The 18,355-nt window shown below is 42.1% G+C and overlaps 1 protein-coding gene across 11 annotated transcripts in view; it reads right to left on the reverse strand.

The window, feature by feature from the left end:
- The window catches only part of mllt10 (MLLT10 histone lysine methyltransferase DOT1L cofactor), a 193,445-nt gene that overhangs the window by 62,315 nt on the left and 112,775 nt on the right, over positions 1-18,355 (reverse strand). For all 11 annotated transcript variants that reach the window (XM_051929241.1, XM_051929242.1, XM_051929244.1 and 8 more), the window contains 2 exons: positions 8,688-8,791; positions 8,249-8,342 (listed from right to left, as the gene is read on the reverse strand). In XM_051929241.1, the coding sequence (XP_051785201.1) occupies positions 8,249-8,342; positions 8,688-8,791 (198 nt within the window). The remainder of the gene's footprint in view (positions 1-8,248; positions 8,343-8,687; positions 8,792-18,355) is intronic.

Genomic DNA, 18,355 nt, shown 5'->3' on the forward strand with positions numbered 1-18,355 from the left:
CTGATCACCAACAGCACTGTATCATGACCTTTGTTTTAAGTAAGCCAATGGAGCGGCACTCTCAAAAGGCAGTTTTGAAAAAGAGCGTTGTACAAATGGTCAGCAACATCCACTGATCCTTGACACTTTGCACTTCACCCTTTTGTTTTTTTCAGTGTCTTATTCACAGTACTGTTTACTTCTGAAAAGACAAAATGGAAACCTGCAGCACTGAACAGCACTGCCCAGCAATCCAAAAGAAGCTCAGACCTTTTTGCACCCATGGTGTACACTGGCATATTGCAAAATTAGTTGGCCCTCCCACAATCATGCAAGTTCGGCACTCACTCCAGTGTGCTGTGCACAGCTAATTTGTTGCACTTTGGGGTAAAACTACCATGGATGCAACATAACAATACTGAAACACTTTGAGATACCAGTGTTTTTATTAACTTATTTTTGTATCAATACTGTAAATTGTTATTTAATCGCCTCAAACTGGTATTACAGAATACACAAATTAGATATGGAGTATGCTATAAGTTAAGATTTGCATAATTTAGGCATATAAAACATGCCCATATTATGCTGACGAGCCACTTTGCGTGGAATACAGAATTGAAATGCTATCTGTCAAAGACTGCTGCAGCTTCACTTGGTGTGGGAGAATAATTTGGAGGTAACAGTAGTTAAGTATTTTGGTTTGCAGTGCACTTCTTTCGGCTGCTCCTGTTAGGGGTTGCCACAGCAGATCATCTTCTTCCACATCTTCCTGTCCTCGTCATCTTGCTCTATCACACCCATCACCTGCATGTCCTCTCTCACCACATCCATAAACCTTCGCTTAGGCCTTCCTCTTTTCCTCTTCCCTGTCAGCTCTATCCTTAACATCCTTCTCCCAATATACCCACCATCTCTCCTCTGCACATGTCCAAACCAACGCAATCTTGCCTCTCTGACTTTGTCTCCCAACCATCCAACTTGAGCTGACCCTCTTATGTCCTCATTTCTAATCCTGTCTATCCTCGTCACACCCAATGCAAATCTTAGCATCTTTAACTCTGCCACCTCCAGCTCTGTCTCCTGCTTTCTGGTCAGTGTCACCGTCTCCAACTCACATAACAGCTGGTCTCACTACCGTCCTATAGACCTTCCCTTTCACTCTTGCTGATACCCGTCTGTCACAAATTACTCCTGACACTCTTCTCCACTCACTCCACCCTGCCTGCACCCTCTTCTTCACTTCTCTCCCACAATCCCCATTACTCTGTACTGTTGATCCCAAGTATTTAAACTCATCCACCTTCGCCAACTCTACTCCTTGCATCCTCACCATTCCACTGACCTCCCTCTCATTCACAAACATGTATTCTGTCTTCTTCCTGCTGACCTTCATTCCTCTCATCTCTAGAGCATATCTCCACCTCTCCAGGGTCTCCTCAACCTGCTTTCTACTATCGCTACAGATCACAATGTCATCAACAAACATCATAGTCCACAGGGACTCCTGTCTAATCTCATCTGTCAACCTGTCCATCATCATTGCAAATAAGAAAGGGCTCAGAGCCGATCCCTGATGTAATCCCACCTCCGTCACTCCTACCACAACTCTTACATACTTCTCTGCCACTCCTGACTTCCTCATATAATACCACAGCTCCTCTCGAGGCACCCTATCATATGCTTTCTGCAGGTCCACAAAGACGCAATGCAACTCCTTCTGGCCTTCTCTCTATTTCTCCATCAACACCCTCATAGCAAACATCACATCTGTGGTGCTTTCTTGGCATGAAACCATACTGCTGCTCACTAATCATTACCTCACTTCTTAACTGAGCTTTCACTACTCTTTCCCATAACTTCATGCTGTGGCTCATCAATTTAATCCCCCTGATGTTACTGCAGTCCTGCACGTCCCCCTTATTCTTAAATATCAGCACCAGTACACTTCTTCTCCACTCCTCAGGCATCTTCTCACTTTCCATGATTCCATTAAACAATCTGGTTAAAAACTCCACTGCCATCTCTCCTAAACACCTCCATGCTTCCATAGGTATGTCATCTGGACCAACGGCCTTTCCATTGTTCATCCTCTTCATAGCTGTCCTTACTTCCAACTTGCTAATCCGTTGCACTTCCTGATTTACTATCTCCACATCATCCAACCTCTTCTCTCTCTCGTTCTCTTCATTCATAAGCCTCTCAAAGTACTCTTTCCATCTGCTCAACACACTCTCCTCACTTGCGAATACATTTCCATCTTAATCCTTAATCACCCTAACCTGCTGCACATCTTTCCCAGCTCCTTCCCTCTGTCTAGCCAATCGGTACAGGTCCTTTTCTCCCTCCTTAGTGTCCAACCTCTCATACAACTCATCATACGCTTTTTCTTTGGCCTTCGCCACCTCTCTCTTCACCTTGTGCCTTATCTCCTTGTACTTGTCTACTTTCTGCATCTCTGACTATCCCACTTCTTCTTCGCCATCCTCTTCCTCTGTATACTCTCCTGTACTTCCCCATTCCACCACCAGGTTTCCTTTTTCTCCTTCCTCTGTCCAGATGTCATACCAAGCACCCTTCTTGCTGTCACCCTTACTACATCTGCTGTAGTTTCCCAGCTGTCTGGTAACTCTTCACTACCACCCAGTGCCAGTCACACCTTCTCCCTAAACACAACCTTGCAGTCTTCCTTTTTCAAATTCCACCATTCGATCCTTGGCTCTGCCCTCACTCTCTTCCTCTTCTTGATCTCCAACGTCATCCTACAGACCACCATCTTATGCTGCTTAACTACACTTTCCCCTGCCACTACTTCAGATTGACTCTTCTGCATAGGATGTCATCTACCTGTGTGCATCTTCCTCCACTCTTGTATGTCACCCTATGTTACTCCCTCTTCTTAAAATACGTATTCACCACAGCCATGTCCATCCTTTTGGTAAAATCCACTATCCTCTAACCTTCTTCATTCCTCTCCTTGACACCATACCTTCCCATCACCTCCTCGTCTCCTCTGTTCCCTTCACCAACATGCCCATTGAAATCCACTCCAATCACCACTTTCTGTCCCTTCGGTACACTGTTCATCACTTCATCCAACTCACTCCAAAAATTTTCTCTCATCCACTGCAAACCCAACTTGCGGGGCATATGCACTAACAACATTCATCATCACACAGTGCACACTTAAGTAAATAAACAAGCATTTTTTTTTTTAAATGTCATGAACAGGGATACTGAAATAGTTAAATGTACTAGGAGGAAAGTTGATATAAAGCACAAAATGATCATTAAGAGATCAGCAGATGTTCTGTAAACAACAAGATTGTACAGTTGTCATATACACAGAGGTTTCACTGATAACAACTGAACAATATTAATATGAGAAGAACAAGAGTGTAGTACAACAGAATTTTATTTCAATAATCATTTGGGTGTAAATCAACAAACCAATCAGAGTAAATGTCAGGTGATGTGTATGCATTAATCACCACTATCATGTAAATTCAGTTGTTTATAAAATGGACCTCTGCCCTTACCATGCTGATCACTTTGTAACAGACCACGGTGAGAAATGCACCCTTCTTCAATTATTTGCTTAGGATAATAATTAAATCATTTAATACTAATTAAAGACGCAATGGACAAGTTTCCCATGCCTGGATTCTGACTCAAAATTTTATCAAACTTTTCCTAGTAGAAGATAAGTTTCTTTCTTTAATTAATATGTTAATTTACCACACTGGACCATTTTAGTTCCCTCTGAAGCTGAATGCCAACTTCTGGTACAGCACACATCAGTCTCCTGGTGGCACTGCACACTCCTGCTGACTACTTGGGATTGAAGTTTTCATGGTGGCACTGCTGCAGGGTCATGCCAATATCGGGCTAGTTTAATAAACTACTACAGCAAAGCCTCTAATTTGTTTCCTATGGAAGTCTCCACCCTCTTTCTTAAAACTCTCCTAATTTAAAGAAGGATGTGGATGGCCACCACTCAGACATCTAGCTCTGCCCAGCCTGGTCCCAGACACATCACACCCTGGCCACCCATGTGTAGTGCTTGCAGCCCATTGGTCTTCTGCCTTGCTTATAAAGGGCTCTCTGAATTTTGTTTGAATATTTTCTTGCAAACTCTACAATAGGCACCGAGTAATTTATTAACATCACGGGATAAGATATGCCATATTCTTGCTGTTTTCTTTGGCTTAAAATTGCCCAAAACATTTATTTTTGCTTTCAAAAATGAACAGTTATGCACTGACCTATGGCTTCATTTGACTGTATATCAAATTGGCAACATGTCAGTCAAAGTGTACAGGTCAGTGCAATCTGAGGCTCTGTGTATCTGGTGTGGGTCACCAGCATGAATACTTTAACTGGCAGCACAGAGTAGCACAAACCAATCTTTGCAGGCTCATGTGGGCCGAACGTGCATGAATTTGCCACATGGACCAGCGTTGATAAAAACCAACCTTTAAGGCCCCTCCAAGAGTCAGAAAAGCTGAGACCCTATGAAATAATAATAATGACAAAAGATATATTACAATTTAGAAGCCAAATTTATGTTGTTGATGGAAGAAAAAAAAAACTGAACCATCTGCAATCTGTCGGAAACACAAGCTGTATGAAGCACAAAGAAAAAAAAAAAAAGAGAGAAAAGCTGCATGGTATGGCCAATGAGTGTCCCAAAGCCTGAAACTCCAAGCTCAATTTTTTTTATATTATATATATATTGGGATTGCTAAAATATAAAGTGCAATATAAATAAAATTTATTATTATTATTTATATATATATATATATATATATATATATATATATATATATATATATATATATATATATATATATATATATATATATTTTACCAATTGCTAATTTGTGGCCATTTGTTGGTCACAGCATCAATACAGGAAGGAAGACAGCATACAGACTACTACCTCTGCAGGTACTTCACCACTTCTCTCACTGCTTCTATGCAGAAGCAATCATTGTATGGCTGGCAGTGCTGCTGCAAGCATGTGATGAACAAAAATCATATGGCCATTTCTAGAACATTACCCTATGATTTTCCTACGGCCGTTAAGTATGAATGGCCTCAGCTTGGTCAGCTGTAAATAGGAAAATAGCTGCATAAGTTTTTGTGGCTGGCTTTGTGTAGATCTGATGAAAGGGCCCTTTGGATTTGGAGGATCTACCCAATGCCGGTGATGGTTTCACCAAATGGGAATGTGACATGAGCATGCTACTAACTACAGACACTACCAGGTCACCATGAAACATAAGCAAATCCCAGGAAATTCTTGGGGTAGACAACCCAAGGTTCGGCTCCTAAAGAAGACGCCTGCTGATGACCATTAATGAAGGAAAAGTAGGAAACAGATTCTAGGCACTGGCCCGTCTTATTTTCCCCTTTTTAGTAAGGTTTGGCTTTATTGGTAGAAGCTTGATATTTCAGCACTGTGCACATTTTCTTCTCAAAGCCGGCATATACAAAAGGTCTGGGTATTTTTCATGCTTTGTTGTTATTGTATGGCTTGGTTTATTATAAATACATCTGTGTTTGTCTCATCTATTCATATGGTTATTCTTCTCTTTAATGCTAAAGAACCACTACTCGTACTGTCAAACTGCAAGCTTTTCCACTCTGTTGGCTGTCCAAACTCCACAGCTTTAACTCTCCCTCTTTGGTACTGGTTTCTTGATTAGATAGCTGTGTCTCTGCCTATTTTAGAATTCTTTTAAACTTACTTCATTTTGTGTAATATAAAACTCTTTGATGGAGAAAAACAAAATCAAAGTATTAAAAGCCAACTGAATCCCAGGTATGTGTTACACGAGGACATGGTTAGTGATGGAAGGGTTTCAAAGTTTTATCTTTTCTGATGGTTTCTTTACAGGTGTGAACTGAGCTAAACAGTTAAGCACCATAAAAGCTATTTTTATACAAGCCTTATCTGGGAACTGGGAACTATTTTCATCTTCTGTAATGAAGAACCCAATATTATTTTACAGTAAGAGACTGAAGAGAAAGGTAGGACAGGAAAAAAGCAGCCTTCCTGTCACTTCATAGAGCTTTAGTCGATGTAAGCAATACCTCATATTGTGCCAAACTCTTGAGACAACAAAGACGACTACTTTGGATGCAAAAAAGCCAACTTAATTTGTCACAATTTTATTTTAATCTAGGAAACAACAATCAAATACTGAGATTTCCTTGCCTTCTCTTCCTTCTCCACATACTGTATATGGAAGATGATGCTGTGTCCTTCCTTTTCTCCCAACTCCAAACTTCCCTGAACTGATAATAATTCTTTGCATTTATACAGTGCTTTTCTCACTACTCAAAGCGCTCAGCAATTGCAGGCTAAGGGCCTTGCTTAAGGGCCCAACAGAGCAGAGTTCCTTTTGGCATTTACGGGATTCGAATTGGCAACCTTCCGATTGCCAGTGCAGATCCCCAGCCTCAGAGCCACCACTCTGCCTGAGAAGGAGGTGCATCTTAGAAAGTTGGAGTTTTCAGATGTGGTCCCGAGACTCCTTGTGGTTGTATACTTTCATCCAAACCAATTTCTTCTTTTATAACTGAACTCCTTTGTTAACTAAGCAAGCTATTAATTACCATTTTTTGTGTTTTCTTGTGGTACTCCAAATGTTACAAGACCATTATGCTAAATGATTCCTACATGAAGTGAACGTGTGTGTGTGTGTATGTTAGACGAAGATACAATGGTTAATTTTTGCTGACAATTTAGTATTTTTTTGCTATTTGAAATTTATTTACTAATAAATACGCAAGTGAAGTAGCTGCTGTCCAATAGCATCCAGTGTCATTTGCACCCGTGTCCCACTATACTATTCATTAATTGTTTGCATTCAGATATAATTAAGACAGCAAATCCACAGGAAAAAAAAACGAATTAAAAAGAAAACAAGGCAAAGCCAGCTATTTAAATCTATTTAAAAAGAAAACTCATCTTACATTCTACTAAATGTCACATTTATGCACTCATCTGAATGTAAAAAGAAGAAAAAAAAATGGACAAGCTAATTAAACAAGCAGATCAACTTAGAATGAACAATGACTTACCGATTGTGAAATTGACTGGGATGAAATGTTACACCCGGGTGGGGCAGGATTAAGCATGAAAACCCCTTTTGTAAAGCTAGGCTGGGAGTACTTCTGGGACATCAAAGGTCTACTTCAGAAGCACTTCTGGGTCAGACATATGAAAGTAGGGAAACTGACCCAACCATAGCCGCCTCCAGCGTCTCCACACACATCCAAAAGGAGTGTATGCTGCAACCACAACTCCCATGTAGTCTTGCAGGACTCCAGCTTGAGGTATATGCTGCCTATCAGTCTGGTGCGGGAGCATACTAACCCTGCAGTCATCCCTCCAGTGCCCATCCCGGCAAAATGGCGCCAACCACCAACGGTAAGGCTGCCAGACAATTTGCAGTCCCCTTCTAAAAATCCATTTGTTCTATGGTGACTGATGAAAGAAATTTGGATTCTAAGAATGTGACCACAAAATGCAAGCCAGTCAAATTTGTCTTTTGTAATACTTTATTTTGAGAAGATGATGACTGGAGATGTGGGTTCAAATCCTGCTACTAACATTGTGTGACCCTGAGCTAGTCACTTCACCTGCCTGTGCTCCAATTGAAAAAGGGAAAAATAAAACTTAACCAATCATATCTCAAATGTTGAAAGTCACCTTGAATAAAGGCATCAGCCAAATAAGTAATAATAATGACAATGTTTCACAGAAAATTCTACATTTATTGCCAAATACGAAGGATCTGGAGGAAATCTTATTGAATAAAGAAAAATAAAAAAAAAAGTTATTTAAAATTTTTGTATTATTTAGGCTTCAATTAAATACATGGGTAAGTCTCAAATGTAATCTGCACAGCACTAGCCACCATTCAACAGAACTCCAGAATAAGGAAACTAGACATAAGTAATAAAGGAAAAAAAAAAAAAAAAAAAAAAAAGGCAAGGACAGGAGATGCAATGAACAAGTGATCAAGATAAACAGCACACAGGGTCAAAGTGTAGCCCAAGTGAAAGGGTGGGACACACGTCAACTCCCCAGACATCACCCGAGGCCAGGGCGGCAGCAGCAGTAAGACATGATCCACTGCCTCAATGCAGCTAACCAAATCCAGCACATAAAACCCTGAATCATCAGCACTGAACTCAATACAACAAAAAAAGACAATGAACAGATTCTGCCAGATATCTACTGTACAGTACTCACCAGTTTGCTGTAATGGTATTTGCAGTACCCGCAGTACCTTACATTGTCTGCTTCAGAACCTTCCTCCTCACAAAGAAGGCCAGCAAATTGAGCGCTGAAAGAAATTACACAAAACAATTAAAGGCTCCAGCTCACACAAATTGTCCAAGAACCTCATAGCAATGTACTCCATTGACCACTGTCTTCTACCCCAATCAGACCTCAGGTACTCCCAAAAATTCCACAGAATCAACTGATTCGGCTTACAGGTATACTTCTGTTTATCTGGACGCCTTTCAGCAGGAACAGTATCCATGGCGACAAGAGCCTGGCAGTTGGCATAGAAAAGGGCGGCTGGAGCAGCAGCTTTCCCAAGGAAACAGCCCATCCTATTTACTGTTCAGAGGTCTGCAATCAGAAAGCTTACTTCCTCAATGGACCACATTGATGCAAGACTTACCAGGTCACATGAAAAGCATGTCGGCATCCATGCTTGTTGCAAGTCATGCAGGCACCCGTGGCAGCTTTACTTTCTCTGCCTTGTTCTTCACAAATGTAGCAAGTCTGAAAAGGAAAGATTAGGAATTCAGATGTGGATTAAAATACAGTCGCGTAGAGTGCAAAGGCTTCATTGCCAAGCTCCTATGAGTCATCTCAATGAAGTTCCAATGACTTGGTCAAAAGTGAGGCACACACCTAATACATTGCTTTTCTGACAACAACATGATGTTAGCTGTTGTATCCAATGGAGGGATTCTGCTCAAAAGCAATTGGCTTCTTGTAATTCACAATATTACAAAATGTGGCAGCTATCATTGTCATTCACAGATTCATTTGTTAGTTAAAATGTCTAAAAACTCACACAAGTCTAACCTCTGAAATCTTTCAAAATGTTTTCAGGAATGCCTAATGTATAAACCTGTTAAAAAGTTGAAGTTGAAACTTTGCCCCCACTGCAGTACTTTCCCTATGTATACACATCAGTATTGTGTGTAAAGAAAAACTGTCCACTCATGGATTTGACAGTCTCCTTTCAACTCCAGCTGCACGTGCACAAACTGGAAGAGATATTCTGGGCCACATCTCCCGAGTTGCTTAGCTAGTGCCAAAATGATCCAAATATCACATACAGCTTCAGACATAAGGCTCCCCAAGTGCATCTCTCTGACTGCTTAGATCCTTGATGCTACCTTATTTATGTGTTCAGCGCCCAGGTAAAAGGATAAAAAAAGGCTAAACAAACACCTCATATGTGGTCTGAACACCACAGATTTTCAAGAAAGAGCCACGTACTTCATGTCAAATAGGGTGACAACTGACCCTAACTTAAATGTGCCAAAGTGATCATCCCATCAAGCAGCAGACACCACTTTGTAAACAGAATGGCTTGTCAAAGTCAACTTCACCTTTTAGGCTTGGCTAAGTAAAGCCCCCATCACATTAAACCATTTTTCCAGCGATTTTCCGTGGCAGACTTCATTTATATAATCTTAGCATGCCAGAGGCAGTCACAGCACACTCTCATGACTGCCACTCCGGTGTCCTTTAATCCACCCAGTGACTCAGTCCAACTAGACTGACTTGACAATCAAACAGGTTTGATTTTGCTTAAAGTTAAAGGTGTAGGCCCATGTGCATACGGGATCAAAACGACAAGCCCTCACCCAGAAGTGTCAGGATTACAGAATGTTTGCATTCAATACCATTATCAGTGAAAATTTATGATGCTCACTTCCCTTTGACACTACATCAAAAACGGAAACCCAAACACCCCATTCAATGGCTTTTTATTAAAGTACCTCCATTACTGTAGTAAACGATATTGTGCCTTTTTCTGGAATACAATATAAAATATATGAATACAGTAATTTAAAATGACTGTATTCATATATTTTAAAATATTTTAAAACACTGCCACAATCCATTTAATATACTGCCACATCCATCAAGTAGTTAATCGACTATCATTTAAACGAACAACTACTGGCATTCATAAAAATCAAAATACAATGCAAGGAATGAATTTTAATGTGTAGCAGAGATGGTAATACCCAAAGTTTAACGACAAATTGGGGGTTATAATCCTGGGGGGATTTCAGGAAAGACATCACAACAAACTAACTGATTTGTCTTCACATATGCACATTCTAAATTTAATCTCAGACATTTTCTGTGCTTTATCTGAAAAATACTGCTTAAACCCATACTAAATATAACAATTCAAACATTTATACACATTATATATACACACATACATATATACACTGTGGCAGATTGTTGGGGTTCTTAACTGGCCGGGATGCCTAGAGGGACCAGAAAAGGACAGGAATAGTGTCTGGGTCACGAGGGGGCAACCACCCTGGACTAGGAGGGGACCACGGGAGAGGAACAAAGGGGTTCTGGCCTGTTTGGACCCGTGGCCACCGCCAGGGAGCGCCACAAGACTCGTGGGACACGGAGAACTGTTACTTCCACCACACCAGGCAAGATGGCGGATGAACCTGACAGGGACGCCCGGAGTACTTCCGGTGCAAAGGGCAGCACTTCCGCCACACCAGGAAGTGCTGCCGGATGGACTTTACCAGCCACCTGGAGCACATCTGGGCAGGAATAAAAGGCGCCGCCTTACTACAGTCTGGGAGCCATAGTCGGGAGTGGGAGTAGGACAAAGCTCCCAGGAGGAGAGTAGAGGCGGCTAAGGACTGAGATAGAAAGAAGTTCATTGTGGAGATTATTGCGGAGTGCTTTGTGTGGTGTTTGGGACTAAAACTTGTGTATAATGGTGCTTAATAAACGTGTGAGTTTTATAAAGATGTGGTTTCCGACTGGTGGTGTCCGAGCAAATCTCACAATGGCGCCCGAACAGGGACCTTCCGCTTGTTACAAAGCGGGGGATCCAACAAATAAAATTTTTGTGAGCTGCCCGGGACCTCAGCACGCACCGCAGGAAGGAGGTCTGCACACTCACCGCGGACGTGCCGCGAATCGCCACAAAGCCGTCGGAGATTCTCCAGAGAGCCGTCATCCACCCGAAGGGTGTGTGGAATGTCGGCCAAGGCAAGAGACAGGCGGATGCTCCAATGTTCGTCGTCGCCGGGAAAGCAGCGGTAGGCACAACCATTGACGCATCCAGAGGAACCTACCTGGCACCGCGTCACTGGCTGGGGTGTGCATAACCTGACTGCGAAGCCGGAATGGCGTCACTTGAAGAAAGGGAGGATCCGCCACGTCTGCAAAGGCCGAGGCAGAAGGATGGCAGCAAGTCTCGCAGACCCCTCAGGAGGAGAAGCAAGATGGCGACGGACCGAAAGTCCCTCCCCGTGACAGGCAAGGGATTAGAAGGTGTGTGCCGTGTTCCCGTCGGTGATTGGTTGACGACGGGACAGGCGAACGTCCATCTCGAGCGAGGGGAGGGTCCGGGGAATCCCAGAAGAAAGCTCCAGGATGCAAAGCCAGTGAGGACCACCGATTATAAGGTAAGTCCTCCACTGGCTAAAGCTGTATTTCTGCCTGCAGATCGAGAAGAATCAGAGAGGATGCTTCGATTAATGCAGAGGATCAAACAGGTAGAACATGACCTCCGAGTCTGTACGGACGAGCTGAAGGGGAAGGCGGTTGCGCCATGTCAGACGGGACATTACAGGACGGAAGGACGCGACACTGGAAACTTTGGCCTGGGGTTTGTGGCAGTAAAGGTGAGTAAAACCGATACCGCAAAGCAAAGAGGAGAAGCGAGTGAATGTTTCCCCGGTATCGCGCAGTTCCGGAGAGCGAGTAGCAGCATCTCCAAAAGTGTAAGCGACATGAAGTGCTGATCGCTTGGAAGGGGTGGAGCCAAGACGCCGGCTCACGAGTACCGTGGGTCTTAGTGCTCTACCGCCGGAGCCAGCATCAGTCTCGCGGCGTTCTGCAGGGGCGCAGATGGCAAGGGGTCTTTTATTTTCCCGTAGGAAGACCCAAGCCGTCAGAATGCCCCAGAGGAATAGGAAGAATCAAAGGAGGAAAGCTGGTTCTTCCTACAGAATGAGACGTGAGCTCATGTAGTGTGACAATCTGCCCTCTGCAGAGGCAGAGGGGAACTCCAAATTCAGCGAGGATGATTCCCCTAAGTACCCTGATGAAGGGGAGTGGACCAAACTGGAGCGGGTGCCGAGGTTTTGGCGACCAGGGTGCTGGTCAAAGGGAAGAGCGTTGGCCCTATTTCAGAAAGGGAAAAGCCAGACAGTAGCGTCAGGGCAACGTCTCCGCCCCTGTGTCTATTTTATTTTATACATGACCAGGCCATGGAAGACAACCAATTATGCCCGCTTCGGTTAAATTATACACTCGCAGGACAAGCCGCTACGAAGGACGGTTCTTCACTGGTGATGGGGCACTGTGGCAGATTGCTGGTGTTCTTACTTGGCCGGGATGCTTGGAGGGACCAGAAAAGGACAGGAACAGCATCCGGGTCACAAGGGGGCAACCGCTCTGGACTACGAGGGGACCACGGGAGAGGAACAAAGGGGTTCTGGCCTGTTTGGACCTATGGCCACCGCCAGGGGGTGCCGCAAGACTCGTGGGACACGGAGAACGGTTACTTCCACCACACCAGGCAAGATGGCGGATGAACCTGCCAGGGACGCCCAAAGTGCTTCTGGTGCAAAGGGCAGCACTTCCGCCACACCAGGAAGTGCTGCCAGATGGACGTCACCAGCCACCTGGAGCACATCCGGGCAGGAATAAAAGGCACCGCCTTACTACAGTCTGGGAGCCATAGTCGGGAGTGGGAGTAGGACAAAGCTCCCAGGAGGACAGAGAATGAAGTTCATTGTGGAGATTATTGCTGAGTGCTTTGTGTGGTGTTTGGGACTGAAACTTGTGTATAATAGTGCTTAATAAACGTGTGAGTTGTATAAAGATATGGTTTCCAAATCTCAACACATACATACATACATACATACATTCTAGCTGTCCCCCGTGGCTCCACCCATGTAGTAATGAAACAGGACAAACTGTAAAAATCAAAAACAAAATGTAATCATTTGTATTGAGAAGAATTTATATTAATAGCTTTCGTATCCGAGGGCCTCTTGATTTATAATATTTTTGGTTTTCCTGTCAGGGATGAGAATGTAGCCGTGATCTCTTTGCCAAAAATGTAAAAAGTTGGCAAGGTATCTCTGGACAAACAGAAGGTAGGTACGCCCCAACATCAAACTTTGCGTCCCCGTGCGGGGAAAAGAGCACGTGGCTGAGAGATCTCTGGCAATGAGCAGCCACCCTCTAAAACACACGTACCTCTGATCGATCTCTCTCAAAAACATTAAATGTAACTCTTTAACAATCTGTAGATGATTATGTCAATGAATAAACAGGTATTGCTAGGTAAGAGGAGGCAAGACATGGCGAGAGGTACAGCAACTTGAACGGAGGCTGGCACGTGAGTGAGGAGGACCTTGCCCGGTTCCCTATTCCTGAGGTCCCGCCTCCCCCTCCCCTCAGGCCAAAAGTCTGTCTCTCAGATTTGCACGAATGAATACGTGCCGCAACTATAATACTTAGCGAGATGAGAGAAGTTGCAAAATCAACCGGAATGTTAAAGCAGATTATAAAAATGATCTAAATCCGTTAAGTAGTTTTCATGTGAAAATCGGACAGACATTGGATTATACTGTATATATAGATATATAGATAGAAGTGAAAGGCACTATAAGATAGAGAGAGAGAGAGAGAGAGAGAGAGAGAGAGAGAAAGAAAGAGAGGTGTGTGTGTGTAAGTGCTGTTCAATTGGTGACTTCCAAAATAATTCAGGACATTCCATTTAAACAAACTCTTTAAAGCTGTTCTTATAACAATGTGCTTTTAAATTCTGCTTTGCCGATGAGCCAACCTGTTAGATTTCTAACATATGCAATTGTAAGATTTCTAGTTGGTTAGAAATATTGCTAAAGAGGAATATTTAATGTGTGAGTCAAATTAATTCACATTTGTAATGTTAGAAACTTGTGATGCTTTAACATTCCAAATTCAAATCGGTCACCTCCTTTTAAAAAAAAAAACAAACAACATTTGTCCAAAATGTAAAGTTTCCTGAGTGACATCAAACTTGTCAGTTTTACACAAATCCTTTATTTCATAACTCCTGTACCATAGCCATTGTTTTGTGGTTTTCAAGGTTTCTTACATAAGTAGCCACGACAGTACAAGAAAGACAGCAGTACTTGAAGCTGTGTAGAGGAGAACCACCATCTACTAAAGGATATGTCCTACTCTGATAGACTCGGAGAATAAAACCTGTTTAGACTCAAGCAGCGGAGACCTAATCAAGGTATTTAAAATATTCAAAAGCGTTGATAAAGTAAATCCAGCAGAATTCTTTCAGCTTAATGTTGAATCGCAGACTTGAGGACATCAGTGGAAATGAAAGGGAAGTGCATTTAAAGTATTATGACACACTGGGATAAAAAGCCACTCAATTTGTGTTGTAGGTCTCAGGGGAAGGAATTCAGTTTAGCCATGGAGGACTCCTGCAGTGTGGACCTTCTAAACATTGCTGACCGAATCATTCCTGGTTCTGCATTGGTTGAGAAATTTAAATTTAGCCACTACACATACAAACAGCATTCCATACTCGCACAAAAGCAAACAGATGTTTTGAATCCAAAAAAAATAACTGAGCTATTAAAGACTGTGTGCTGCCATGTATAGCTTGACATAAATGTTCAGTGCGATGACTGAGATAAGAGGTGGAACAATTAACAGAGCACAAACAAGGAGCAAGCCAGTGCTTTACCTCCATCTGGATTTGATACAGCACACATTGCTTTCTCTATGCTTGTCTCCAAACCATGGGGAAAGTTAAATACATTCCACATGATTAAGCATACAACGAATACAGACTGGGTTTGAAATTTTTCTGGTTCAATCACTGGACAACAATTAGTGAAACAATAAGAAGGGGCAGACTACAAGCCCATGAGGGACAAAGCAACCTGGAAAAAATCAACAGTTTCCTGCCCCAACATCTTTCCTGTTGGAACTTTCCTTTATGTTCAACAAAGCTGTGGTCAGCCTTTCGTGTTTAAAATACCCCCCCCCCACCCCCAATCATCTGCACACTGAATGAGGCTGACATTGTCCTGTCCTTGTCCTATTTTTCTGGTTGATGTGTGGAAAGTGCACAGTTACCACACGTTCTATCGCACCACTTCCTGCATAATGCGCCTCTCGGAAGCCACATTTAACGGCTTACTCAGCTGCTTTAACTGGAAGACAGTTTAGGAGGAAAAACATGAGATGAACTCCTACATTCCTCATATGATAACAGAGTTGAAAAAGGCATGTCAGGCTATCAAGCAACGTTTCTTTTTCATTCCTGTCTTGCTGTGGCCAAAACCTCTGCAGCTGTGTACCGAAATTGAGATTATATTAAAACGTACACACTTCCTGTGGCTCCTCCACTGTAACCTGGCACAGTTTAAAAACTGCTGCAGACATTTCAAAGTTTCGCTGGTATTTATAGCAGACAGAGAAAAGAAAATGCAATTCTATATAAAAAAAAATAATCACCATGAATTTTGGGAAAAGAATATTGCTTCTCAATTGCTGCTTGCCTCTAGGTATATGATCTAGTAATGTTCCAAGATTTTTCATTTTCCACATCCAGACAGTGTGCAGAAGGGATTATGAAGACTAATAGGATGTTAGGCTATACAGCACTCAGGAGTGTAGCGTACAAGTCAATGGAGGTCCTACTTAAGCTATACACAGCCCTGGTGAGGCTTCATCTGGAGTAATGTGTGCAGTTTTGGACTCTGACGGTAAGAAGCCATGGGAAGCAACTGAAGGAGTTGAACAAGATTAAGAGTTGACCTGACTGAAATGTTTAAGATTAGGTAAATTCACATGTGCCTAATAACCCGGTTATTCACAGGAACCTGGTTTCTAAAATGCCATGTAAACCCTTTTTTCAGTTACAGGAACCAGGTAATTGGCCTCTGTGAAACCTTATTGACAGAGGCCAAGTTCCTCATGAATAGCCCAATTATGTGACCATGTAAACCCTTAACCTGGTATGCATTAAACATTTTGTAGTTTGCTGTGCTCTGTCAGACTGCACATGTATTTGCTTTGCTCATACTATCAGTAGCCACAGTTAGAAGAATCCACAAAACAAGCTTCCAGATGTAAATGTTGCATTAGTCCTTGTCCGGGATGATAAAATTTCAGAAATGTTTAACTGTATGTTAATGAGCTGAATGTGCAGTGCTAAACTCAGCAACACAACCTAGTGAGCAGTTACACCTTAAAAGTAACGTGTGTTATGTAGTCAGATTACTTTTAAAGTAATGGGTAAACTAATGTAGCACTTATCTTACTGAAGTAAAAATACCTGAATTGCTATTATTCCAGGAAGGTCCAATCACACAACCTAACACAAAAGAGTGTGAAAAGTGCAATCCGGTAGTAGAAACCTATAAATAAAGTGTTAATTTGACAAAACACATTCATAAAACACATGAAAAACTACCACCGGCGTCATGCTTATTTTAGGATTCACGGTTGCTGATGATCTTTAACATTTTTTTTATGAAGTTTAATGATGCAGCAGCATTTTGACAAAGGAGAACTGCAGAAGATTACATGGATTTTTAAGAAACCAGGTTTTAGCAGTTGTGTGCCTGTAAACAACTATGATAAAGGGAATTAGTAAAAAGGCATGCAAAACTTTGAGTCCCCTTGCTTAAAATGCTTGTTACTGTGAAACTTTAAGTGAGCAGATGAACTGACCACCAAAAGGTATAAAATTAAAGATAACATTTCTTCTGAGCATTTTATGCAAGAATAATGTATTGATTTTATTTTGTACAATTGTACAGTGAAAAAGGGAGCACCATGCAAAGGTATGGGCATCCCAAGGTATTTGAGGTCTCAGATAACCTTTCCCAAGGTGGTCTCAGACCTTCATTAGCACATTAGGGCTATGGCTTATTCACAGTCATTGTTAGGAAACCACAGGTGATGCAAATTACAAAGCTGTATAAATTCTCTGACTCCTCAAACCTCGTCGCAACAAACAGCAGCCATGGGCTCCTCTAAGCAGCTGCCCAGCACTCTGAACAATTAAAAAATTGATGCTCACAAAGCAGGAGAAGGCTACAAGTAGATAGAGCGTTTTCAGGTCACTGTTTCCTTAGTTCGTAATGTTATTAAGAAATGGCAGTTAACAGGAATGGTGGAGGTAAAGTTGATGTCTAGAATCCATGAAAACTTTATTTAGCTCACTTAAACTATTCACAGTACAAGACATTTTAAGCAAGGGGGATTCAACTTTTGCAAGTCACTGTACTGTGGAATCCAGCCACTACATAACAATGAATTGCTCAGGAAGAGCACGAGGACATCATTGAAAGTTTAAGAATACATTTCACACAAATACGATATGCACAAAACAACAGGCACATGGAGTAAGAGGCCAGGTAATGTGGTGGATAGCAGGATTTTGTGGACTTTCAAAACTCACCCCATTGTTATTTCGGAGAAACTGTGTGAACAAGATTATGTGCTTGATGGGCTGAATGGTGTTCTAACTGTCATCATGTCCAGCAAAATGCTAATCAATTTGCAGCCAACTGTCTGACACCATCATTAGTAAACGTAACAACCTTAACTCAAAAATGTGGTCTTCTTTACCTGAAAAACCTTAGAACATTACAAGATCATACATTAAACCAACAACAATTGATCAATAACAACAATTAAAAATCTATGCAAGATCACTTCCTCCATGTCACACAGACAGTTTGACCATTCAGCTAAAAACTAATGTCACTCAGCAAGATTTTTGCAGCATTTATCAGTCGCAGACTTTATTTATATAATCTTAAGTGAATTGTAGACATTCATGGGGTGCTCCCCATGACCACCAGTTGTGTAGTCCGACATCTCCACAGACTCGGGCCGACTAGTCTGATTTTGTCTTTAGTGGTAGGGATGGGGCTCTGCGTGCACGAGAGATGACAACCAATAAGCAATCAGCTGAAAGTACAATAAATGGAGTATGTGAATTTCCCCTTAGGGATTAATAAAGTATCTATCTATCTATCTAAATGCACTAAAGCAACATGGAATAGGAAATGCAGGTGT

This window comes from Erpetoichthys calabaricus, chromosome 6, assembly GCF_900747795.2.
Source record: "Erpetoichthys calabaricus chromosome 6, fErpCal1.3, whole genome shotgun sequence".
NCBI lineage: Eukaryota > Metazoa > Chordata > Cladistia > Polypteriformes > Polypteridae > Erpetoichthys > Erpetoichthys calabaricus.